At 45.3% G+C, this 25285-nt stretch overlaps 5 protein-coding genes across 5 annotated transcripts; 3 read left to right on the top strand and 2 right to left on the bottom strand.

Annotated features, from left to right (window-relative positions):
- Positions 1–7048: 7048 nt before the first annotated feature.
- P153DRAFT_329795 (uncharacterized protein) lies at positions 7049–8042 on the top strand (the record flags this gene model as incomplete). The annotated part of the gene is made up of 3 exons (XM_033665407.1): positions 7049–7115; positions 7184–7310; positions 7356–8042. Exons 1-3 carry the CDS (start codon positions 7072–7074, stop codon positions 8040–8042), a joined length of 858 nt encoding a protein of 285 aa, XP_033529309.1. The 5' UTR covers positions 7049–7071.
- A 617-nt stretch (positions 8043–8659) lies between these two features.
- On the bottom strand, positions 8660–17204 carry P153DRAFT_329793 (beach-domain-containing protein). The gene is made up of 5 exons (XM_033665406.1): positions 14256–17204; positions 13313–14206; positions 9164–13266; positions 8916–9083; positions 8660–8863 (listed from the first exon to the last, which is right to left on the bottom strand). Exons 1-5 carry the CDS (start codon positions 16921–16923, stop codon positions 8831–8833), a joined length of 7866 nt encoding a protein of 2621 aa, XP_033529308.1. The 5' UTR covers positions 16924–17204; the 3' UTR covers positions 8660–8830.
- A 718-nt stretch (positions 17205–17922) lies between these two features.
- P153DRAFT_380727 (uncharacterized protein) lies at positions 17923–19863 on the top strand (the record flags this gene model as incomplete). The annotated part of the gene is made up of 2 exons (XM_033669955.1): positions 17923–18288; positions 18631–19863. The coding sequence occupies 2 exons, from the start codon at positions 17923–17925 to the stop codon at positions 19861–19863; spliced, it is 1599 nt and encodes a 532-aa protein (XP_033529307.1).
- Positions 19864–20023: 160 nt separating this feature from the next.
- Positions 20024–21312, top strand: P153DRAFT_12612 (uncharacterized protein). The gene is made up of 3 exons (XM_033662011.1): positions 20024–20239; positions 20288–20389; positions 20445–21312. The coding sequence occupies exons 1-3, from the start codon at positions 20183–20185 to the stop codon at positions 21144–21146; spliced, it is 861 nt and encodes a 286-aa protein (XP_033529306.1). The 5' UTR covers positions 20024–20182; the 3' UTR covers positions 21147–21312.
- A 165-nt stretch (positions 21313–21477) lies between these two features.
- P153DRAFT_279961 (uncharacterized protein) lies at positions 21478–22355 on the bottom strand (the record flags this gene model as incomplete). Its single annotated transcript, XM_033663051.1, has 2 exons — positions 21478–22140; positions 22206–22355. Coding segments are annotated over 2 exons (813 nt in total), but the record flags the coding sequence as incomplete, so codon positions are not given.
- Between the last annotated feature and the right edge of the window lie 2930 nt (positions 22356–25285).

The raw sequence follows: 25285 nt of genomic DNA, 5'->3' as shown, positions 1-25285 counted from the left end.
AAAATTCTTAAAATTTAAATCCTAAGTTAAGCTTCTTTTAAAAGCTAAAACTTCTACTTCTACTATAGCTACAACGCTAGAAAAGCCTATTAGTAGTATTTTAAATACTATTATTAGAATTAATAAAAAAAATTCTAATAATACTACCTTAAATTGTGTTAAATAAGGAAGAATTTTAAAGATTTCTAATAGAGAAGAAAGAGTTATTAATATGGCTATAATAAATAACCCTAAGGTTAAAAATAAGAGTGTATTAGTTAAAAATAACCTTCCTATATATAAAAGAATATTATAAAGATTTTTTAAAAGAGAAGGATATTCTATTAATATAGCTTCTAAAAAGGCTATATTAGATAAAAATAAAGCTAAAAGGAGGCTTATTTAAGCTAAAGAGCAGGATAGGAATATAAAAAATATAAATCTTAATAAGATTATATTTTCTAATAAGTTAGCAATCCAGTATAGGCACAGTGCTAGGAAAGAATATTACAGAAAGAAGAGAAATAACAAAGTTAGTAATTAAATAGTTAATATAACTAATATAAGTAAGTTTAAAATTTTTCCTAGTAGGCTAAGTTTTAGAGCTTTTTTTTCTCTTTATTCTTATTTAACTATCTTTTTTATAGCTCTAAAACTAACTTTCTTACAGCCTAGGATATTTCTATCTAAGTTTAGGGAGCAATTTAGATAGGTAGACACTCTAAATTAGAGGTTATTAAAACGCCTTTTATAACAAAGTCTTATACAAATAAAGACTACCTAAGAAAGGTTTTAATACGCTACGTTAAACCAGCTATTAAAAAAGGTAAGTTAATTATTCTCCTTTTATTAGTATTTTATTATTTTCTACCTCTATTTTAACTCTTTTATTTTTTTTAAAATTCTTAAAAAGTTCTTTATAATAACTTCTATTTAGGCTAGAAATTTTAACAAGATAACGCTAAAACCTATAAAACGCTAAATATAATAGCCTAGTTTAAGAGAAACAAAATCTCTCTTTTTAGCTATCCGCCTTATAGTCTAGATTTAGTACCTATTAAAAACGTCTAAAGTCTATTAAAAGATAGACTAGATAACAGAATAGCTACTAGTTTAGGAGTAGGAGCTAGTAAGGCTAGTATAGAGGCCTTTATAAGGGCTATACATAAAGAGTAGGATTTAATCCTATAATAGAGTATAGATAACTGTATTTTATCTATACCTAGGCGTTATAAGGCAGTTATAGACGCTAAAGGTTAGTATACTAAGTACTAGTTAGCTATTACTTATTATATTATTCTATTTTAACTACTTTTACTATTTTGTAAAATCTAATTATTTCTAGTAAGTAAACTAATACTAAAAACCTTAGTATTTCTTTTACTAATATAGAAGTAAGATATATAGAATTTTTAGGTATTTTTCTACCTAGATAAAATAGTTATTTAGGTTTCTATTTATCTCTTTTTTTAGAGGTCTTTTTAGTGACACGCTGTATTTTAGACTGCTTACTAAGCAGTACATATTAAGCTTTAGTGTTATTAAAAAGCTTCTTCGCTTTCTAAAACATTACTTTTTATAAATTTAGGCCTTCTAGAACAGAAGTTATTAACCTTTAAAACTATAGCCTTTTTTTTCTAATCTTTATTTGTGTTACCCCACTGTATATTTCTTTCTTTAATAGTAATTTAAGTAGTAAGATATATTAGTACCTAGTTATCTTATTTCTAATTAATATAGACCTATAAGTAGAATTCTATAGTACTGTTTATCCTTTTAGTAGTACTGTTAGTTTCTAGATAGTAGCTAGTAAATACCTAATAGGTAATACCTAATTTTCTATAAAGGGTTCTTTAAAAATCCCTAATAAACTAGCTACTATAGTTAGATATAATAGTATTTAAGAGCTAATAGTAGGCTATAACTCTTTTTATAAAAGCTCTTATTACTATTTAGGTATCTAGGTCTTTTAATAGAATAAGTATTACGTCTTTACTTAACCTATCTATAACTACTATAAGGTACTAGTACCTATTACTTATAGGTAAATTAATAATAAAGTCTATTAAGATTTTCTTCTATACTTTATCTAGAAGGAGAAGTAGTCTTAGTAGTTTTCTTTTTAGTTTCTTCTAAGGCTTAGTTCTTCTATATACGTTATAGTTTTAGATAAATTACCTTATTATAAATAATATTTCTAAAAAGAAGTAGTTATAAGCTAGGATTATATAGGTATTTTTATAGCCTAGATAGCTTATAGCTAGGAATTTATAGGTTTCTAAGATAATTTTAGTATATAGTTCTTTAGAATCTAGTACCTATTTTTACTCTTAGTAGCGTAGAAACCTTCTTTTATTAATAGTATACTCTACTAATAAGACTTTTAAGTTTAGGTTTAGGAAGAACTTTCTCTAACCTATTTCTATAGCCTCCTTTACTTTCTTATACGTTAGGTTATTTTTAGCTATAACTTTCTATATTCTCTTAAGCTTTTCTAAGCTATTATAGGCTAGAATAGAGTTAGTAGTAATTCTTATAGGTATACTATTAGGTTCTAGTAAGGGGTTATTATTTACTAAAGGTACGTTATTAGGTTTCTAAGGCTATAGACTTTATATTTAGTAGTAGAATAAAATACCTACTTCTTTCTTCTCTTTAAGTTAGAGTTAGCTCCTTATATATAACTATAAGAGCTAAAATTCTTTTATCTTTATATACTTATTATTTTAGCTTATTAGTAGATCCTCTTCTTTTTAAAAGAGTATATTAGCTCTTCTATTAACCTTTCTTAGGTAGTATATAAAGGTTAAATTAAATTAGCTAAGTATATTTAACTAGCGTATATACCTCTTAAATAGTAGCCTTATAGTATAGAAATACTCTAGGTTCTTATAATTTATAATAATAGTAAACTTTAGGACTTACTAGAGTTTAGTACTCTATTAATTAATATACTTTATAACAGCTAACAGCTTCTTATTATATATAGTATAGTTTACCTTAGCTACTATATTCTTTACTAAGTAGTATACTACTATATAAAGTAGCCTATCTTTTCTAAACTATAAGAGGACCCTACTAGTTACCTATCTAGAGGCGTTATATTCTATTACTATTTCTAGGTCTAGGTTAAAGTTAGCTAATACTAGTTTAAAAATAAAGGTACTTTTAAGTTTAAAAAATACTATTTCCTAAGGTTTCCTCTATTAGAATACTACTTCTTTTCTAGTAAGTTTAGTTAGTAGGGTAATAATTTCTAAGAATCCCTTAATAAACTATTAGTAGAAGTTAGTAAATCCTATAAAACTTTAAATACCCTTAATACTTTTTAGCTATTTTTAAGTATAGATTACTACTATCTTCTCTAGGTCTATTTAAATACTACTACCTACCTTTATTATAAACCTTAGGTACTTAGTCTTCTTAACACTAAAGTTATATTTATTAATATCTAGTTATAGGCCTACTACCTTAAGTTTTTAAATAATTATTTTAATCTAGTACTTATAATTCTTCTATAATCTATCTAAGTAGATAAGTATATTATCTACGTAGGCTAAGTAGTATATATCTAAGTCTTTCTAAAGTACCTAATTAATATATTATTAAAATATACTAAAGGTGTTAGTAAGGCTAAATAAAGTAACTAGCTATTTATATAGCCTAAATTAGGTATAGAATACTGTTTTCTATTTATCCTCCTCTACTACGTATATCTAGTAAAAGGCTTAGATAATATCTACCTTTATAAACTATTTTACTTTAGTAATTTAAAATAGTATCTTATAGATAAGTAAGAGAAGATATTTATTCTTATATATAATAGTATTTAAAGCTTAGTAGTCTATGTAAAATTATAGCTCTCTTCTAGATTTCTTTATAAATAAAATAGAGATAGTAGCACTAGATTTACTTACCTAAATAAACCTATAGTCTAGGTATAATATAAGTTCTTTTTATAATACTAGTAGTTCTTCTCTTAATATATTATACAGTAGCCCTTATAAAATTTTTACTAGCTTACTATCTTTTTTTATAATCTTAATAGAGTAGTTAATAGTAGCCCCTCTTAGTAGCGTAAGCTTATTAGCCTTCTCCCTTAGAAAGGTTCTAAACTTACTTTATAGATAGCTTAGTAACTTCTTTTAAAAGTTAACTATTTTCTTTTTCTTTAGCACTTTCTTAATATCTACTATAAAGGTAGAATATAGTTAGATCTATTTATCTTTCTAAAATTATTTAGCCTAGGCTAAATACGCCTATATACTAATAGCCTTAGAAACCTTTATAGGTATTCTACCTTCTTAGCTCTATATCTTAGTCTAGCTACTATAGATAAATATAGATTTCTTTACTAGCACTAGTATTACCTAGTATCTATTTATCTAAGGTTTTTCTAAGATAAGGTTATACTCTTTATCTCCTCCTAACTTATAGGCCTATATTTCTTTCTTATAGCTATTTATATTTATCTATATTTAGATAGCTACTTTTATCTAGAAGAACTTCCCTTCTACTCTAATAATAGGTCTTTATATAATTATAGTACGCTTTAGATTATTATTTCTTATAAACTTAAAGAAGATAACTAAATAAGTTAAATAGCTAGTATTAATTAAGGTAGATACTACAGCTATATTATTTATAATTATATAGATAGTTAATAGTTTTCTATCTAGCTAGTTTTACTAAAATAATAAGAACTACTTTTCTTCTTAATCTAGTTTCTTATACCCCTACTTACGTCTATATATAGGAGTTTTTAGTTTTTTAAACCTACTATTTCCTTATTTAAGGACTCTTCTAGGTTATAAGTTACTATAAGAGTAGCTTAAGCTAGATAATTAGCTAGCACTAGAAAGCACTTATTAGTATAGTACCTAGGTTTTTTATAGTATAGATATAGGTTTTTTTCCTTATAAAGAAAGTACTCTTTTTTAAAGGCCTATTTAGCTCTATTCTAAGTTTTACCTATTACCTTAATTACCTAACTAAAGTAAGCTTTTAAGAGTTCCTAATTTATAAGGTTATTCTAGAGAGACCTTATATATAAGAAAGTAAACCTAATCTTAGCCTTAAAAAGGTTTTTCTTAATAGTAACTACCTAAGTTATTAGTAACTAGATAGTCTAATTACTTAGTACTTCTATAGATATTATTTAGTCTTATAGGTTAAGCTATAGGGTACTAAGATACCTTATTTTTAAGTTATTAATATTACTCTTCTCTCTTACTTTAAAGGCTAGCCTTATAAATTCTATATTAAAGTATTATAAAGAAAGCTTTTTTTACTAAAAAGTTTAAAGTTTCTACCTAGCCCTTTTAGTATATAAGTTATCTATAAATTATTTATTTAAGAATATTTATAGGCCTTCTATAGTACCTATCTTATTATAATCTATCTATAATAAGGTAATACTAGCTATAGGCCTCTTTAATTAGTTAAAGATATACCTAGGGCCTAATTCTAGTCCTTTAATATTATATTCTAGCTTATAGTTTATCTAGGTTTAGAACCTCTAATAGTCCTTCTAGTTACTATTAAAGTAGTTAGGATCTAGTATCTTAAAGTTTTTTATATAAGTTCTAGTAGTTACTATAAGAAAGGTTAGTTCTAGGACTACTCTTAGTCTATATACCTTTTCTTTTAATTATTAAACTCTTTATTTAAAAAGAGTAGGTACTAGTAGTATATTACTTTTAAAGAGGTTAATCTTCTAGGTTAGTATCTATAGCATATTACGTAGTTCTTTTAAGGAGGACTCTTTATTAGATTCTTTAATTAGTTATTTCCTAGCTACTACTAATAATAGGCTAGCTATTAAGATTAGTATATTAATAAACCTTATTATCTATTATTTATTCTTTTAGAAACTCTAAGAAACTAGCTAAAGTTTTAGTAAAACTTCCTATTTATCTAAGTTCTATTCTACTATAGTTTATAGGCATATTTTAATTACTTTCTATATAAAGCCTATCTCTGCTAGCTATAAAGCTTCTGCTTTTAGCTTAGTAACTATAGTATTTCTTTTAATAGATATGCTACTAGTAGTTCCTAAGGTACTTCTAATACCTAGGAGTATATTTTTTTTTTATAAGTAAATTTAAATATAAGGGGCTAACCCTAAGAGTAGTTACTAGTATAAATTAAATAAATTTGCTAAGGATCTATAGTACTAGTTTTCCTCTACTTATAGTTCTTCTAGTAGTATACTAAGAGTTTCTAAAGTGTAGGCAGTAGTGTAGGTATTAGTAGTTAGGCCTACTAAGCTCTAAGGCTTTACTTACTAAGGTTCTACTAGGCCTAGCCTATTATAAGTAGTAGGTATAGTAGTAAGCCTCTAAAAGTAGCAGGATTGCTATTATCTATAGTAATAAGAAGAGGAGGATGTATAATAGATACAGTTAAGAAAGAGAATAATATAGAAGTATTATTATAACGTGTAAAGCGCATAGGCTTATAACCTATAAAACGTAGTATATAGTGTAAAAGTTATAGAATTACTATAGAGGAGGCGCGAGCTCTATAGCTTGCGCGCTAGTCTTAAACTAGTAATGCAGACCAGGGAATCACCCCTTCCAACAGAGGTAATTAATACCGCCGGGTATACACGTATACCCTAACTGGGTGTCAGCTTGTGGCTTGTTGGAACCTTGTGAGCCTGGAGGCCTGATGTACCCTGGTACGATGAAAACTCATCCGTAGCTTCGCCTCACGGGCAGGATCGACTACAATGACGGATATCCACGGTTATGGTCCGTGCGATCGCATGCACAAGCTGAATCTGTGCACGGACTGCACGGACTCGGTAAACTACGGGTTTCCCGCAACACTTGTACCGTAAAACTCCTGCTCTTTCGTTTACTGCTAGCAGGGGGGTGTAGCGGCTGAAGATTAGCACAACCTCACTAATTGGCTAGACATTGCTCTGACTGCGGGGAAAAGTGGAAAATTCTGGGACCATTATCCTTTACTAGGCTTAGTACCCGTGCTGAGCCTCTCACTCCCCCTGCTAGCAGTAAACGAAAGAGCAGGAGTTTTACGGTAGTCTCCCGTCATCCCCTGCCGACCCACATCTGCGATTAACCAACTATGGCTGACGTTTCTCAGAAACAACTCCTGGCTTCGTTCAAAGGGTATGAGTCCACAATTATCATCAGGCTTTATATCTTAGCGTTGTGTTGTCTGCTGACCCGACTCTCAGCCTACTCAAATCTGGCGCGTACTCGGATCTCACCGTGACCTGCGGTGACGACTCGTACAAGGTTCATCGGGTGATAGTCTGCGAGCGGGCGGATTTCTTCGCACGCGCTATCAAGTTTGGCGGGCAGGTGAGGGCTTACCATAACCAAAGATTAGCTCTAGCTTACAATGAGAAGGAGGCGGAGAATCGCACTATCGATCTCCCCGAGGACGATCCTGATGTGATCAAGCTCCTGATCCAGTATCTCTATGAAGGCGAATACGAACCTCTATTGCCCACGGATGGCTCAGAAGGCTCGCTTCCTCGTAAGGTTGCGCAGCCCAAGATCATACCACCCCCATCGACATCAGGATATGGGCAGGCTCCGATGACGTACGACTTTCCCCATAGTTGTGAATATGGTTATTGTAACTATCCCCGCCTTTGTCCACATCACATATGCGGCACAAATTGCAGGTACACATGCAACATGTTCACCTGCCAAATTTGCAGCCCCCCTCAATTGCCACTCCCTGCTCTCAATGGCACATCGTTTCAGCTCGTAACCCACGCCAAGGTGTACGAAATGGCCGACAAGTACGACGTCGTCGGTCTCAAGGCTCTAGCTGTCGAAAAGCTCAGCCGCGCCTGCGAGCACTTCTGGGACCACGACGACTTTGCCGTAGCAGCAAACTATGCCTTCTCGACAACCATGGAAAACGACCGTGGGCTGCGCGACCTAGTTAGCACCACGATCTCCAAACACATCGAGCTAGTGGAGAAGCCGGAGATCAAAGTCCTACTTTCGCAGTTCAACGGCCTAGCTCTTGGGATTCTGGAGGAAAAGATCAAAGAACATGGATGGGGCAAAAAGAAGTGAGCAGAACTTGTTGAAAACCTTTCATATTTCGTGATTTTCAGTTGAACAAGCCGATGATTGAGGGGAAAACAAAGAGCAAAATCAAGAGGTCAAACTTCGACTGCGTAGTGTAAGGATTTGATTACATCCACATTCTCACACATATATTCATACCCTGCCACTACCCTCGATGAAAGCAACCATTCTATAGCTCACACAATGTTTCTCTACTTACATGCCTTTCCTCACATGCCCTATCCCAAACTCACATCCATTCAAACCCTCCGCCAGAACTCTCGTTACTCCATACCCTCCAACCCTCATGCATGTAATCATGTTGAAATAAAATAATTATGTTATATGACTACCTATAAGTGTAACAGAGCATGTTACCCACTTTTTTCACCGTTTACATTTTCATCCATATACTCCACAAATTGACACGCGCCTCCCCCCTGGATACTCGCTATCGTCCCTTTTCCCAAGCCTTAGGCCATTGACCACACTCAAATCTTCTCAGGCGCTGAAAATCGGTCGAGGCCAGCTACTCGACAAATCGGTAGATCTCACTTATCCTCGGTGCGGCTTCTGAAACGGGCCATAATGTGTCCACACATAACGACATAACAGAGTGACACAGATCTTGACACATCGGAAAGTTGAGATTCGTTATACATATCGTGTGTATCGTTTCCGCGTTTGGGTTTGTAACTATCCATACACTTCCCGTCTGTATGTCCCACACAACATTTCCCCACGCATTTGCGTATCGACACACCCACCAACACTGACACCACACATCTACCAGCTCAACGCTGCCGATGCACACAATCCCATTCATACTGCACTACGTTAGCCACCATCCACCACTATATAGGAGTAACGGTAACTTACGACTCTACCCTCCTCATCGCCCGTATACACCTGATGCGGCATGGGCAGTATACACGTAATAGGTGCGGCATTCGAGCTAGTCATCTGATCAGAATGGTTAAGCACGTTGATGAGGGTGATAGTCCAGCGCGTATTTGTGGAAGTAGGCGCGGGGAGAAGGTGCCAGATCTAAATAGATAGATTTAGCATGTGCCGTCAAACCATAACAAACCACGATAGAATAGGGAGTAAAAACATGAGCAACATACCTTGACGACGCCCCTCCGGTGCCCGCTGAACACCAACTCCCTTTCACACCACTCATTCCCCACACCCTCATATGCACTCACACACGTCACCCCTTCCGTATCCTCATCCCCATCGCACACATCCTCGTCGAGCAGGACATCCCCGTTGAGCGTTGTAATAACTAATCGCCTCCCAACAGCAAGAATGATATGTCCCGTAACGCTATTAATCCTTGCGGCCTGTACCGGCACCGGATTCGCGCGATGTCTCGGTCCAAGATCTAATTCGCGCACGAATTCGCTACGATTGAGGTCCCACAGGAAGACCTTCCCGTCGAGGCTGGCGGACAGGAAGGCGGAGAAGGCACGGCTTGCTGTCAGAGCGACGACGGGGCTCTTGTGGCCGAAGAGTGTGGTGGCGTTGTGTAGGTCGATGTGGCCTTTGTCTGCTTTGATGACGTTCCAAATGGCGAGCGTGCAGTCTGTGCCTGCGGTGATGAGAGTGCGCCCATCGACGAAGAGGCTTGTGGTGAGTTGTCCCGAATGCAAGTGCTCGAATAGCCCGATGAGCTTCTTGCTGTGCGAGTCGTAGAAGCGCACGCTGCCGTCGGTGAAGCCCCATTCCATGTATCTGTCGTAGAGGGGTGGTATATTATGGCGGAATGGCGCCGAGCAGAGAAGTTTGTCGCTTCGCGCTATGTAGTTCAGCGACGCGATGCGGTCGTTGGCTTCCAACAGAGTTCCGGGCACACGATGCAGGCTCTCCGCCGCAGTGTCTAGTTTCGCGTTCTTCGCCACGTTTTCCTTGTGCGGGTGCGGACGCTGGAACACCTGTGTGGGGGTCTGGCCGAAATTATTGATCACGCTGATTTTCTGCGCGCGTTCCTTTTCGTCGGTAATGGAGTCCAGATCGATGGCGCCTTGGTAGGTCATCCAATGGTAGACGTTCGCGGCTTCGATTGCCGCTTCACCGCGCTGCTTGTACCCGAATATGAGATCAATCCAGTGATGTAGATTGGCACTGACGTGTGGGCTTTCCAAGGCTTCACGCTGTTTGGCAATGAAGATGGCAGGATCACCTTTTGCCCACGGAGGTAGCTGAACATTATCGATGCTGGAGTTGTCGGAGCGGAGACCAAAATCATAGGCGTTGACGTTTGTCAGAAAATCAGGGAGGAAGAAGAATTCTGGCGTCAATTCGCGGACGTCGGCCATGTTCTTGTTGGACGCGGAGTCCCATGCGTTTTGGATGGAGTAGAACATGCGATCTGCGTGGTCCCAGGTGCCGCCTTGGATGAGGAAGAATGCGGCGCTGAAGGGTTGTAGGCGTGCGAGATAGGATGCTACGGTCATAGCCGAAGAGTAGTGGGTTCCATAGTGGAAGGCATGATCCGCATCACCCATCTCAGCGAATGAGTTGAACCGCTCTCGAATTGAAGCCTCTTGCTTCGGGTGTTGAATACCGATCGGCTTTTTCAAGTCGCGGAAATTCTTCGGGTCAGACAAATCCAACTCTTCGCTGTGGTAATTGGATATGACCCAGGGGAAAACCGGATATTGTGTAAGGTCGTTGAACGTACGTCCGGCTAATGTGTTGACAAACATCAGATAGTGGAAGTTCGAAATCTCACCCTTCAGCCACCTCTTGGTCGCTGGATGCGACGAGGCAGTACTGAAAGCTGATGCAAATCGTGAACCTAATGTCTGTGGTGCCTCATCTGGGTTGCGCAACGAATCGAGTCTCCACGCGATCTCAGAATTGACCAGCTTTTCCGGGTTCACAACGTGTGAGGCTCGTTGCAAGACGCGAGAGTGGATGTCGTTCCGAGCTTGTGCAGATATTGCTGTCAACAGATAGCTACGTCCATCGTCAAAGAAGACTTCGATTGCAACGTCACGGTGGAGGAATCGGCGCTTCGAAATGCTAATCACCTCACTCCACTTCCAATCTCTCGCAGAGTCCTCTTGCGTCCTGGGCGGTGGTCGGCGATTGGTGACGGCTTCCTTGCCCGCTATGACCTGTACGTAAGGGTCGCGCTCATCAGGCGGTGCCTGCCACACACGCACAATCTCTCCATCAGACCGTTGGAAGAAGTCGTCCAGGAGGTATAGACAATCTTTTCCAACGATGAGGAGCCCTTCAACAGCTTCCAGACCAACAACTCGCGAGATGTTGCAAACGTACTGCACCTGGTCACCACGCCTCAGACTCCTCATGACCTTGCGGTTCTTGTCTTCGAAACCATCTTCATCTTCGTACAAGGCTTCGACCATCTCAAAGCCTTCCTCACTATCCGAGTTCACGTCATCGTTGGACTCCATTTTCGTGACCAGATTGGATGACGACCTTCTACCTCGACCACCCGTAGGCGTGACGGCCAAAGCATCCTTCGTAGAGATGGTGGGAACAGCTGTATCTAGTTTGAGCCTTTCCCGAGGATCGGTATCCTTCCGCTTAGGTTGATATTGTTGTTCCCGGGTGGTATTGTCGACGATGATGCGCATGCGCTTGCGATCACGGCCTTCTGTTTCGTCAAGTCTCCACTTCGCTGGTGGGCTATCTTCGAACAGCGCGCACGGACCTTTGAGTTGGTGGTCATGCTTTGCTAGTACCGTTGCTAGGAACGTCGCATTGTCTTGCTGGTCCTGCACCACTCGTTGATGCTTGAGCCGCTCCGAAGCATGAATGTTAGATCGCCAATGGCTAGTTGAGTTTTCGTGGTGGTTCCAGATGTTCTCTGTGGTCAGTTCTTCGGACTGCCATTGCTTCAGCCTTTCCTTACGCTTCGCTATTCGCTTTTGGGAGCTTTCTTCGGTTCGTTTGTTTTGATCATGAGCGTAATCCTCCCACAATTTGGACATGGAGCCATAGAAAAAGCTGTCTAACTCTGTCTTGTTCCTCTCAAACCAATGGAGAAACGTCTCATTATCAAGCTCCATGAGCTTCTGGAAGCCATCATATAGGTTCTTGTCCGACTGTATGACGCTAGCCAGCAGGGCAGCCGTCTCTTCTGGTTTTTGCACAAGAAGGAGTCGCCAGAAATTCACAGAAGCGAGGCGCACTCCTTCATGCTCAGAGGCCAACTTTGTGTAGAGAAGATAGCAAATCATCTTTAGTGAAAATGACTCGTTGTTGGCCGAAGAAAGAATGATCGGTTGCCAATACACCATCTTTTCGATAGCTGCTGTCGTATTGGATGCGCCTGCAGACTCATCAGGTTCTGCAAGCCGTAAAAGGGCGACTCTCAAGAACACTGATCGGATCGTCTGAATCGCCTGGGTGCATAGTCTGACAGTCTTGACCTTGGCAATGTCCGGGCGCTCCAGATATTCCAAGATAAAACCTGTGAAGTCGAGAAGCGGCTCTCCGCCATCCAGAAACCAACCCTCAAACACGGCCTCGGATATATGGGTCACAAATCGCGCGAGGTTTGTGAGCACTCGCGGTTCATGGAGTAGCTTCTGGTCTAACCGGAGAGCGTTCGTTACCGAGGACAACGTTTGTCGGAGAACGTACGACTCAAAGTACGCTTGATGCTCTTGGAAACCAGGTGGGGTTTTAAGGAAGAGGCCAAAGCCCGGAAAATCTTTTCGCGTGAAAAGCTGGTCTTTGAAAACATCCAAAACTACTTCGAGTGTGGCTTCAACAACCGAGGTTCCCACCTTCGTTGTAGGTGGGGCAGATGTCCTGGGCGAGAGTATGGGCTCTAACGTCTGTGGCTTGGTGGCCTGCTTGACCTTGTCTGCCGACACAAGCACGAATGAAGACGCCCTTCGAAAGGGAATGACTCTTCGCGAGGACGGTGAGGGTGACGTACTGACGTTACTCGTACGTATGATGGGAGTTTGTTGGCTATTGGTAAGCGACAATGGCTGAATCACAACGTCATGGCCCTCAAATGTCAAGGCTGAACCGCGCGAGAGCAGTTCTGTCTCCGCGCTGACACAATCCGACGTGACTATGACTGGATAGAGAACAAAAAGTAACTCTTGGACATAGTTGGACGTGCTGGCATAGTCACGAAACACCTCAGAGCGTGCATGCAGTTCTGAGAGAAATTGGATAGCTGAATTCAAGACGGCAGCGTAGTCGTTTAAACGTTCTGTTTGCGGGGCTTTGAGGCCTGACAGCGTCAGTCACATACTGACTTGTTCGAACACTCAACTTACTTATGTTCGGCGACTCAGCTTTCAACGACATTGTTCTTCGTCGTCCTCTAGTTGTAGGAGCGTTGCCGTTCTCTGACGGAGAACCTCTAGTTGGTACTGTAGTCTGAGCTCGATCGCGAACGATTGCGCGCAACCCGGTGTCTAGCATAGCCGCAATGACCGCGAAGATCTCTGGATAACAAATCCTCAACTTCGTTTGCGGTGATTGTGCGATGAAGATATCGACCAGATTGAAGACGTCGAAGTCTCGCTCAAAGTCAATCGACGCTATATCGCGATCGAACAGAATAGCGAAGCAGATTGTCCAGATACTGGGTGTGTTCCACCAATTACGTAGCCGGTTCTTCATCAGAGTAAACCCACCTGTCTTGTCAGAGAACTTTTTAACAAATAGTGGGCCATTTACAACAAGAAGACGGGCAAGAATCCTTGCTCCGAGCACCACCACACGCTGGTCAGGCTCTGCTAGAAGGTAGAGGAGCCACTTTCCAGTCACGTTCTTGGCAAAGCGCACGATCTCATTGGGGTTTTGGGGGTCACACAAAAGCTCCGCCAGAAGGCCGAGAATGGCAATACCGAGATCTGTGAGAGAGAGCGGCGATGCATTCGCGTCAAGGTGTGCTGGACTACTAGGACGTGGCGTATCTCCAGGAGATCCGACAGGAGGTGTTCCTTGTCGCAGTCGTACAGAGCTCACCTTGGGTCGCAATGTCCGTTTAGCATATGAGGCGCGATTATCGTGCAAAGCGTAGGTGACAAACAATGATAACGATCGAGCATTCTCACCATTGAAGTTGATTTGCAGAAGGCACCTGAACGCGTCGATGAAGAACGGTAAAGTCTGTGGAGTGAAGGTCTCACCCATCAACGCGTCTGTCAAACATTTGACGACTCCTGCAAAGATTGTCAGCCTATATCACAACAAACCCCAGATTAGACATACTTATCCTGTGGAAGCGCTTCGCATTGTAATGATGATGCTTGCTTCCTTTCGCAAACTGAATGTATTGTGTATAATACAGTTTCTGCGTTTCCAGTGTTGTTGCCCTGCGCCAGATTTGAAGATCGACCAAAAGGACTCGATATGCTAGCGGGTTGATGATCAGTGACTCTTCAGGATGCTGCTCGTCATAGCCAACGAAACGAAGTATCTCTCGAAGCAACTCCACCACAAACAATTCGCAATCTTCAGGGGTGACATCGAGCGATGAGGAATTTCGCATGACAAGACCGCCCATAGCAAATCCAATCTTCTGACGCAGCACCTCAGCAAGGATAGCAAAGCCATTGCTCTGTTCCATGGCTTCACAGTTGCGCCAATTGCCTTCCACTGCTTCAAGGAGGATTTTAACAGCACGTAGTACACCGTCCAAGGATTGAGCAGCCTGTACCAGCTTCAGACCTACTGCAGCACAACCACCGATGCGCCATATTGCGTCATCTAGAGCTTGAGGCACCACTACCACAGGATCGCCAGATAGTCGTCCGAACCCGCATGTTTGTGACAGAGCGTCATTCACTGAAGGTACGGCAGCATTGATGATGACAGGCGTGCTGTGTTTTCTAGTATACTTTTGGAGCGTCTTCGCGGACTCTTTTGAGAGTGATCGAATGAGCTGGGACTCGTCCACGGCGTTTCTATCATCATCATCCATGACTGAGGTAGGTGAGAAACTCAGTAAAACTTTCGATTCATGCATTAGGTGTCTTGCACTTGCTCGGATTGCCGACACGATCTCTGATCGCTCTTCCTTGCCAGGGTGCAATATTTCATTGTGAACGTTTAGCTCAGCAGACGTGCGATAGGTCTGAAATGAGCCCAGCCTGTCTTGAAAGTTGCCACAGTAGCGTGGTCCGAGTTTGTGGTACACGGCGATCAACTCGTCGGACAACGGCTCGGAAAACAGATGAAACGAAGCCATTGAAAGCTTGGAGGTGAGAACGTTGCGACCTAAACGGGGGGCGAGGTTACGTGGGGTGCCCAAGAAGGCAAGAATATGGTGTTTTGAGATACTAGCTGACATGGATGTGAAACTTTCCTGACTGCTATTCAAAACAGGGGGATGAGATGGGTAGTGGGCCTTCATGGTCTCGGTGAACTCGCCATCGATGAAGAGTGAAGCCTTGTGGCTCCCTGCGCCGATGCCTTTTGCTCGCCGATGAACTACAGCAATGTGGTACCACCTTCCTTCCTCGAAGCGAGGAGCCTTTTTGAAGCGTACGCTGGGGATGATGCCAGTCGAGTGGCCCATGTAAGTCTGCAGTATGAAACAGCGGGTATCTCTTTCTAGATAAGCCATCAAAAAGCACGTTTGTGTATCATCATACGCGCCGAAGAGTGTGGTATGACAGTTGGGGTCGTATTTATCAACTCGTATCCAGGTAGCAAATGTGTATCCGCTGCCGGGAGAGATGGGAGGAAAAGGACGGCCAATGTCAGGGAGCTCGACAGCACTGAAGCCATGCAGAGATAAGTCGAACTGGATGAAATGTGGACCACGAGACGTCCGCATGCCACGGTGGAGGAACTCGGCAGCTTGGTCTGATGTGGCCGCCTTGCGAAAGAGGTAGTAGGCATCGTCTAGTCTATTGATGCCGTACTCGACGAGGCTGTCTGCCAGGTCTCGCAAGAGGCCAGCTTCTGTGGGAGCGCATTTGTTCTCAAACAACAAGGGGAGGATGAAGCTGAGTATGCCAGTGACGTGCAGAGCAGCCTTGTTATATGAAGACAGGGCGGTGATGTCAATGATGGCAAGCAACACAGCGACAGAGAGCGCTTTTGACTTCGTTCCAGGTGCATTCTCGCCAGACAAGCCCTGCCAAAAGTGAACGATAATAGGGATGACGTCTGGGTTCTGCAGCACCTCGTTCCCACTGAAGACGGTCCTCAACCGAGCACGCAACGGGTCGAGGGCAATATCCGGCTCGCTATATGTCGACCGCGGGCTGGAGACGACGATCTCGGTCGTGTGTGGAGGGTCGCTGCTTCGTGGGGGAGGTGGTTCCTGCCTCGCCGGCACTTCCCCAGTGGTCTTGGCAATGTCTCTGAATATGCGCGTCATGGCCTCGTCGCCCAGGGCAAAGGCGAAGAGGCAGCCAAACAGCTGCTCCTGGCCTGCATCGTCCCGTGTGTCCGTGGACGGTCCGCCGAAGATTCCCGTACTGGCCAGGGCCTGCTCCAGTGCAACCCAGCCGCCATGCTCGATGCGCCTCGCAAAGAAGCGCCTGTTCCCCGCATGCTCGTTCAGCGCGTCCGACAAGACGTCCAGCGTCGCCTTGATGACCTCGAAGAAGTCGATGCGGTCGAGCGTGGACAGCTTGGCGGGGTCGTAGAAGCCCGAGAGCGAGCGCAGCGTGAGGAGCAGCACATCGAAGCCCCGCACGTGCCGAAAGGCGTCTTTGGTGTGCGTCTGGTCGCTCGAGTCGATGAGCAGCTGGCGCATGCGGCGCAAGGCGTTGCTCTGCGTCTGCAAGACGGGGGCGGTCGGCGGGGACGACTCGGAGGCGCGGATAAGCTCGTCGGCGAGGCTGCGCAGCTCGGCTATCTGGTTGTTCATAGGCGGGACCCTCGAGGCCGCGGTCGACGAGCGGTGAGGCCGGGAGGTGGCCATATTCAATTGGGGCCGCCGCTGCGGGAGTGTGTGGAAGGAGGGCGTGAGAAGAAGTGCAGAATCATGTCTCTGTAGGAGAAGTGCTCCACATGTAGAATGACGTGTATGGATTGGAGTTTACTAGAGGCGTGGTTGTGTTGGGAGCTTGGGTTGTGATGCTGTGCATAGCTCTCGTCGTCTTCCCCACGCGCGCGGTGAGCTGCTGACTGAAGCTGCTACTCGTACGCTCATAGTCTGGCGTGGCTGCACTCATCGACTGCAACATCACCACGCTTGGCAGACACAGTCATGTTTCAGCATGTAGATAGCGATACTTTCTATTTAATCAACTGGCAGCTTGACGTTTGTCACAGCTGTTGTACCATGGAAATGGTGACAGCACCTGTACCAAACCACTAGAATATGCACCAATACACCAGTGCACTAAGAATATACATGGATGAACATGAATGCACATGAATGAACATGGATATGCAGGTCATCCGACTTGTGGCAATGTGCATAGCTCGCGTCTTTCCCCGTGTGTCTCACGCGCTGGTGAGCTACTGACTGGGGCGTTCGCGAGGCGGAAGGCAGCTACCACACGATAGCGAGGCTGTCACTCGTCGACTGTGCTCACCAACTGTCCTCATCAACCGCCAACATCACCACGCTGAGCAGACACAACTACATTACCTGCTCAGTTGTAGATAGCTATACTTGATGCTTGATCGACACCTCTGTCGCCAGATCATCCTTCCATGGCGAGCATCCGTGTCTAACCCCCGTCAGCCTAGCCGCCTCCCCAGCCTCACTCGAATCACATGTCGTCACTTGATCACTTGGACGGGTGGGTCCGTGCCTGGTCATTGATAAGAGCTCCATCGCCATAGCTACCGCCCCATCTCCTCCCCCATCTCTCCGCATTTCCTCTTCTCTCCTACATCCTCTACATCCTCTCTCATCTTCTTACACCTCCCCTTCATCTACTCACATCTCGCTGTGCGAGCCACCAACACCATGAAGTACAGTGCCCTCACACTTCTCCCGGCCCTGGCTGCCGCCTCGCCCGTTCTCCATGTCGGCACCATCCACAACGACGCAGCTCCCCTTCTGTCATCGACAGAGGCCAAGGCTGTGCCAAACCAGTACATGGTCGTCTTCAAGAAGCACGTCAAGGACACCAAGAAGCACCACGACTGGGTCCAGGGCATCCACACTAAGAGCCAGAGCGAGCGCATGGAGCTGCGAAAGCGCTCCCAGTTCCCCGTCACAGAGGGCGTCTTTGACGGCCTCAAGCACACATACAACATCGTGGGCGGGTTGACGGGCTACTCGGGTCACTTTGACGACGAGACTATCGAGGCCATCCGCAGGCACCCAGATGTAAGTTGCTCTCATCTCATCTCATCGCCCCCATCCGTTCTGGAGCACTGCGAGCTGGAGAACGCGCGACTCGATGCTGCTGCCTAGGCGGGCGCGTCCGGGTCGCCGATCGAGCCCAGCGGCTCTCCACAGGTCCCGTTCGTCATTGCGCGGCGCGGCTAGCAGCTTGCCGAGCGCGTTTTCGTATCCAGGCAGTCCGCGTGACCCTGGTTGCCCAGCGAGTGGCTGAGCCCTTATCTCCGGCACCAACTCCGCACGCGACCAGTCACAATCACACGTGACCAGCGCTCATTCAGGTACCCGCTGGTACCCGCCCGAACCCATGCTAACGAGTCATGATAGGTCGACTACATCGAGCGCGACTCGGAGGTCCACACCATGGGCGATGATGACTACGAGACGGAGAAGAACGCGCCCTGGGGTCTTGCCCGTATCTCGCACCGCGACTCGCTCAGCTTCGGCACATGGAACAAGTACCTCTACTCTGCCGATGGCGGTGAGGGTGTCGAGGTTTACGTCATCGACACCGGCACCAACGTCAAGCACGTTGACTTCGAGGGTCGCGCCCACTGGGGCAAGACCATCCCCAACGGCGACGCCGACGAGGATGGCAACGGCCACGGCACCCACTGCTCCGGCACTGTCGGTGGCAAGAAGTACGGTGTTGCCAAGAAGGCCACCATCAAGGCCGTCAAGGTCCTCCGCTCCAACGGCTCGGGCACCATGTCCGACGTCGTCAAGGGCGTCGAGTATGCTGCTACGTCTCACATCGACGCCGTCAAGGAGGCCAAGGACGGCAAGAAGAAGGGGTTCAAAGGCAGCGCCGCCAACATGAGTCTGGGAGGTGGCAAGTCGACGACGCTCGACCTGGCTGTCAACGCCGCCGTCGACGCCGGCATCCACTTCGCCGTCGCGGCCGGCAACGACAACGCCGACTCGTGCAACTACTCGCCCGCCGCTGCCGAGAACGCCGTCACCGTCGGCGCCTCCACGCTGCTCGACGAGCGTGCCTACTTCTCCAACTACGGCAAGTGCAACGACATCTTCGCCCCTGGACTCAACATCCTCTCCACCTGGATCGGCTCAGAGCACGCAACCAACACCATCAGTGGAACTTCGATGGCCAGCCCCCATATCGCCGGTCTCCTTGCATACTACCTGTCGCTCCAGCCCGCCAAGGACTCTGCGTACTCGGTCGCGGACATCACCCCCAAGAAGCTCAAGGCCAACCTCATCTCCGTCGCCACTGTTGGCGCTCTGTCTGACGTACCCAGCAACACCAAGAACATCCTCGCCTGGAACGGTGGAGGTTCGTCCAACGTGACTGAGATCCTCGAGAAGGGCAGCTACACCGTCAAGAAGGCCGCTGAGGAGAAGGAGTCTGAGTTCACCATCACCATCCCTTCCGTCTCTGAGATCGAGAAGAACATCGAGACTGAGTACAAGAAGGCCAAGGCTGCTGCTGGTCGCACTGGCGGCAAGCTTGAGAAGCTCGAGTCTGAGATTGAGGACTTTGTTGCCGAGGAGATGGAGAGCCTCTTCAACGACTTCAAGGCCCGTGTTGCCCGCGAGTAAGTTGTGGTTGTCATGTATGAACGCTTAGCATTATGAGCGATATTCTATGGTTATTTGGTTCATGTCTGGTCTGGCGTCGCATGTGTTCAAGGTGCATTTCTTAGTCGGTCTCATCGGTTCCAATTTGGTGTAATATGTATCTGCTTGAACCAAATCTATATGAATTGCCTACATTGCCGTCCTCAAAACGTGAGCTGACATAATCGTCTCGTCGTTTCTTCTCCCACTCTCATTCTTGGAGTCTGTTCATAGACTTTTTTTCACCAAGCACATTCTTCACGCCTCTCATCATATCGACATTGCGAACCTCGGCCAGTCAATGCAGTTACAGTGGAATGCGGGTTACGGTTGCCTTCCCTTTGATCTGTTTGTTCTGGTGAGTCGTGCGAACGCTGACTACAGATCCACCTGACTGGCGCTCAAGGATCATTGGGAAAGCACCACTTCTGCATTGCCAGCCACCCCTCAGCAGCGATGGGATGAACTAGCACGGCGATATCTAAGTCTGCCTCTCATAAAGCGATGGGTGCGGGAAAGCCTTTACTTCGTCCCACCACGATACACAAACTGACTAAGATCAGCCATTGTACAAACGGGTACTGGACGCCTTGAGTGAAGTAGGGGGTGCCGCGCCTCTTCCTTCGCCCACCGAAGAACAAATCGGCCGCATATTTGCCCCACATCAAAGCATTCAGGAATGCAATCTTAGTGCAAAGTTCTGCTCTGGCTGGAACACAGTCTGGCTACGGACATGCTACTCACCCTCCCTAACCCAGAAGTATCGCGAGATTGAACAGACAATGGGTGCTCGGGCTGAAGTCGGTTGCCTCGAGAGCCCGGATCACGTCCTAGATGAGTCTTCACTGTACGGCTTCCGAGGCTCGGACCAAGAAGTCCTGGACCAACTTCTGCTTCGAATCCCCTGTTTGACTGATGCTCATGGTGTTGTGGATGAATATGGAGATGGCAGTCTTCTCCTCTATGGAAGTGGGCAGAACGACCCTGGGGCTATTAAACACGCCGAAGAAGACGAAGCATTCGAGGAGATCAGGAAACTTGGATTGAATGTACAAAACTTCGTGTATGTGGTTGATGACGAAGCAGTGGAGAAGAATCTCGTGAAGATATGGTGGTTCAATGAGTTTGGGAAGATCATCTGGGATAATGTTTCTGTGGCTCCGTATTCGGACTTGAGTGGGATGCTGGGGGCGATTCAGGATGGGCAGGGCTTTGAGGAGCTGGTCGGAGAGGAGAGCCAGAGGGGTGATGTGATTCGAGGATGAGTCAAGGCTGGGGTTTTGGTTGTGGTCGGAGTGCATATGCCTGCAAACATTATCTATACACGACTCGTTTATTAAACAATATTGTGCGTACTTTACAGTCCCATAATGATGTTCGGTAAATAGCTGCTCGTGATGGTCGTACTTGATGGTGCTGGTGTGTTCATGAAGGGAGTACAATATGGTTCGGGCTGTGTCATGGAGAAATGTCGGCGAGCCTTTAATCATCAAATCCTCGGACAGCAAACCGACTAATCACGATTTCTTCATCCAATAAAAACATTCCTTCCAAAAGGCCTGCCTCGAGGATCTTCATCATTTCCAAGCACTACTGTTATACACGAGTTATCATGATTGGAGCAGGAGGTAGCGTCCAACCTAGATCTTTCGCATGCATTTTGAGCAAACCCACCGAGAGGGCATTGAACTCATTCAAAACTGCCTCCATCGCGGGTTTGTTGAGAACGTCCATGTGATTTGAGACCGTGCTGATAACAATATCCCTGAGCCCCTTGTCCTCTTCGGGCGTGGTTGAGAAGGCATGGTGAGCAGCCGGGGCGAAATAGTCGCTGTCCCAGTAGCGAAGGCAGGCGCTTGAGAACTTCTCGCGTGCAAGTTCCTTGAGGCCACTTACATCATATTTGTCTGCGAACTCATACATCTTAGCATGAAGCAGGATTTGCGATGCAGATCCAGGTTTCGCCGTCGTGCTTTGGCAACACATAGCACAGACAAACTTGACACAATTTTCATTGCAACTATTCGGCCTGCACTCATGGTGTGGACACACCATATATTCGTCCGGGCAGTTGGGAGGTGTGCATGTGTGAGGAAACTGGTAGTGGTAGCCAAGTTTCTTCACCCCCTGAAAGGTTGACAGCTGCTCCGTCATGCTTTCGAGAGTCGGTTCGTATTCGCTCTCATACATATACTGGATGAGTAACTTGACATCTGGAGGTTCGTCCTCCGGTAGGTCAACCTTGCTTTCGGCTGCCTCCTATGATTGTGGTTTCAGCACCAGCCCACATAGCAATTCAGTGCCGATTATATCGCACATGCCACAGCCTGACTTACCTTTCCAACAGCGAAACGCTCAGCGCGCTCGAAAAATCCAGACCGAGTACATACAACACTTTTATGTACGTTGTATGTGTCGCTACCACAGGTGATGACGAAATCTGAATACTTGCCAGAAGCAAGCAGGCTACGCGAACGTTAGTAACACCGCAATCTACTTCTATGTGTGACGTCTTACGCTTTTGTAGATGCGGCGTGGCTGTCGCGTGCATGTTCCGCCATATTGAGTAGTTGTGGGGGTGTACTTGAATGCAGATGGGCAACAAACTATATCAGAGAGGAGGTACTACGAGAGAGAAAGTATGAGTTTCATGGTGGGGCTATGCTTGCAGCCTGGACTCGTTCCACTGTCAGCTTGATCGGTAGTCCCCGCAGCGTGGGGAAAGCATGAATTCGAGCGTTCTTGATTGGATGGAAGAGATACTACTCCGTAAAGCAGAAGAGGATGAGAAATGGGCAGGAATGAAGTCTTGACTATCAGCCTGCAATTAATTGAAGCGTGTCAGGTGTACATGAGATCCGAACAGATGACAGGAGCATCTTTAGGCATCTTTCGAAGAAGCTCTGCAAGATGTTCATAAGGTGATTAGATTCCATATCCGGTAGGTTTTTGATCAGTCACTGGAAATCAGCCACTTGGTAGTACTCAAGTGCCAATCCATTCTGGACGTAAGGAAAATTGTTCGTGCGTCTGAAAACATCAGGCAATAGATTGGACATGACAGCTTGAAGCTCGTCAGATTCTGTCAAGAATACATAGATACAATATCGGTGAAGCAGAAGAGGGACCGAGTTGGGCTGAGCTTGCAAGCATGATAAAAGTCACAAAGGCTCCGACCCTTGGTTTCGTTGAGTCGATATGCAGGCCGAGAATTAACTCCGACCAGCTCACCGCCGTCGTGGACATATCCTTGGACACTAGTTCCAACATGAAAAACTGGCTCAGGAATTCAAAGGGCTGCCTCACCAAAACTACGTCTTCATGGGGCCAAGCTAAAGATACCGTACCATAGATTTCTGCCTGATAGGTTTACCGCTAACTAGAGTGGGTTGAAGCCAACCAATCGCAAAGCAGTAGAACATCGAGCTGCTATGGCTCAGTCACTGCGCCGTAGCTTAGTCGTAGCTAGCGGTAAACCTATGAAGCAGAAATACACGGTTTGGCAGGAAGCAATAGAGCTAACAAATGACTGTGTAGCGAGAACTAGGGATATGCTGATTTGGACATCGCGTTCAAGAATGAGCGGGGAGAAGGGGTTACCGCGGTTCGCTGAAAACGGCACAAAAGGTCCGTTCGATTGTTCAAAGGAACGACGTTGGGGACTTCCCAAGACCCAGCAATCAACTGCAAACCGAGGATGAAACCCACAGATTAATAACGGCCCTTAAGTGCGCCAGCCTTTGGTGTGACATCGAGACGCCGTCAAACCTTCTTCCCGCGGTCCGCATCCCACCCCCTCTTTTCGAAACGCGGAAGACACGAAAAGTAACGTTCCTAGCTCTCGTTGTCAGGAGCAACGTAATCCGGTGAAGGCGGAGAAGTTGCAAGTGTGGGTGCCAAAATGTCGTGATTAAGTACTGTTGTGGAAGGCATCATCGCCAATGACGGCCAAACAATTCACGACCGCGACTCGGCCTCGCATTCCTCCACATGATAAGCAAATTCCACCAAACGAACGCATTCCTCCTTACCACTGCATACATATTCAATGCAGCATCCGCCGCCCCCAATGCACCACCTCCGCACCGATCGTCGCAGCCCAAGGTCCCAACACACCACCAACAGTCTTATCCGCGTAAGCTATTACAGCTCTAACAACGCCAACCCCAAACAGGAAAAAACATCACACACCGCGACGCGTTTTACGCGTAGACGCGCGAGCACATGACGCCCGATACACGAGTTGCAGGGCGCAACAGCCGGTCAGCCCAAGCAAGTGGGTCTAGGCCGGCAAGATAACGCGCCAAGCCAAACTTGGACTTTTCGATCAACAGACATGGGCACCCACTGCAGTTTTTCTTTGCTTGGAGCTCGAGTTTTTTTAAACAGAACGAACGGTGGTTCCAGCAACGAAGCAATTTCCGCGGCTGCTCGAGTGCGAAGGGGAACAGCAAGCTCGCACGCTCAGGTCAGTACTTACACGGTTGCTCTTCGTCATCAAACACGGGACTATCGAATATCAGCCTTTACGGCTGGAAGCTACGGCGGACCAAGGCCTGGCACAGTACATGATGACGCCTGTGCTCAGCACATTACGAAACAGGCGTCGGCTCGCGGGGCGGGGGTGCACCTGAAGTTTTGCTTCTTCACACTCTTGTTTCTTCTGTCACTTTTGATTCATAACTAGCTCTTCTGCTCAAAACTTCGCTCGTTGCCCATTTCCAAAACCAGCTGACCTATTGTTGTGTACAGGCCTCTTCCGTTATTCCGTCGAAGCCTTCTTCCAGCCGATCTTCCACCGAGAGCAAACCCCCGCCAAGAACGAAGAAAAGGTCTGTTGTCGTTACCAACTCATGGCATCATGAACGCAAGTTTAGAGCCTAGAGCCCACCGATCGATACAACTTCCATCATCCCATCATGATAAAGAAATGAAGCATAAGACAAGAGAGTGTGATAAAGGCCACGTAGAGCTGCGGGCCAGAGAAAGGAAATAAGATTGCAGTAGATGCTGGAATGTATAAAGAACGGACACGGGCTCAAGGCAGCTTAACCAAAAGCTGTCTCAGCCGCAACACGTAAGGAAGAGGCGTCGCTGTTGACACATTCCACCAAAGATTGTGAGGTAACAAGCAATATTGTCCCTACCCAACCTTCGCACATGTCGTCCCAAGCATGTAGTCATGCCGTTGAAATAACATGGTAGGCCCATGCAGCCGCATCAGCATTACTCGTCATCGACCAAGAAAGAACGGCCAAGAAAGAAGAAATAAGTAAGGAAGGGATACCCTCTGATGAACCTTTAGGGTGACTCTTCATGGAGTCATCCACAATAAACACCTAGAGGTAGGCCATCCCTTCAAAAGAGTAGAGTCGCCCAAAGATAGAACGCACGTCGAAATATT

This window comes from Dothidotthia symphoricarpi, assembly GCF_010015815.1.
Source record: "Dothidotthia symphoricarpi CBS 119687 unplaced genomic scaffold P153scaffold_1, whole genome shotgun sequence".
Taxonomy (NCBI): domain Eukaryota; kingdom Fungi; phylum Ascomycota; class Dothideomycetes; order Pleosporales; family Dothidotthiaceae; genus Dothidotthia; species Dothidotthia symphoricarpi.
This window is presented reverse-complemented; position numbering and strand designations above follow the sequence as displayed.

What these genes read in the sequence shown, in the direction of transcription:
- P153DRAFT_329793 (XM_033665406.1), bottom strand. Translation starts at nt 16,923, where the DNA reads ATGGCCACCTCCCGGCCTCACCGCTCGTCGACCGCGGCCTCGAGGGTC. An exon ending in AGCTGAGTCGCCGAACATAA is followed by an intron (nt 13,267 to 13,312) that starts GTAAGTTGAGTG and finishes TGACGCTGTCAG; the next exon opens with GCCTCAAAGCCCCGCAAACA. An exon ending in GCGATGAGGAGGGTAGAGTC is followed by an intron (nt 8,864 to 8,915) that starts GTAAGTTACCGT and finishes AACGTAGTGCAG; the next exon opens with TATGAATGGGATTGTGTGCA.
- P153DRAFT_12612 (XM_033662011.1), top strand. Translation starts at nt 20,183, where the DNA reads ATGCAGTTACAGTGGAATGCGGGTTACGGTTGCCTTCCCTTTGATCTG. An exon ending in CCTTTGATCTGTTTGTTCTG is followed by an intron (nt 20,240 to 20,287) that starts GTGAGTCGTGCG and finishes CTGGCGCTCAAG; the next exon opens with GATCATTGGGAAAGCACCAC. An exon ending in TGCCTCTCATAAAGCGATGG is followed by an intron (nt 20,390 to 20,444) that starts GTGCGGGAAAGC and finishes GACTAAGATCAG; the next exon opens with CCATTGTACAAACGGGTACT.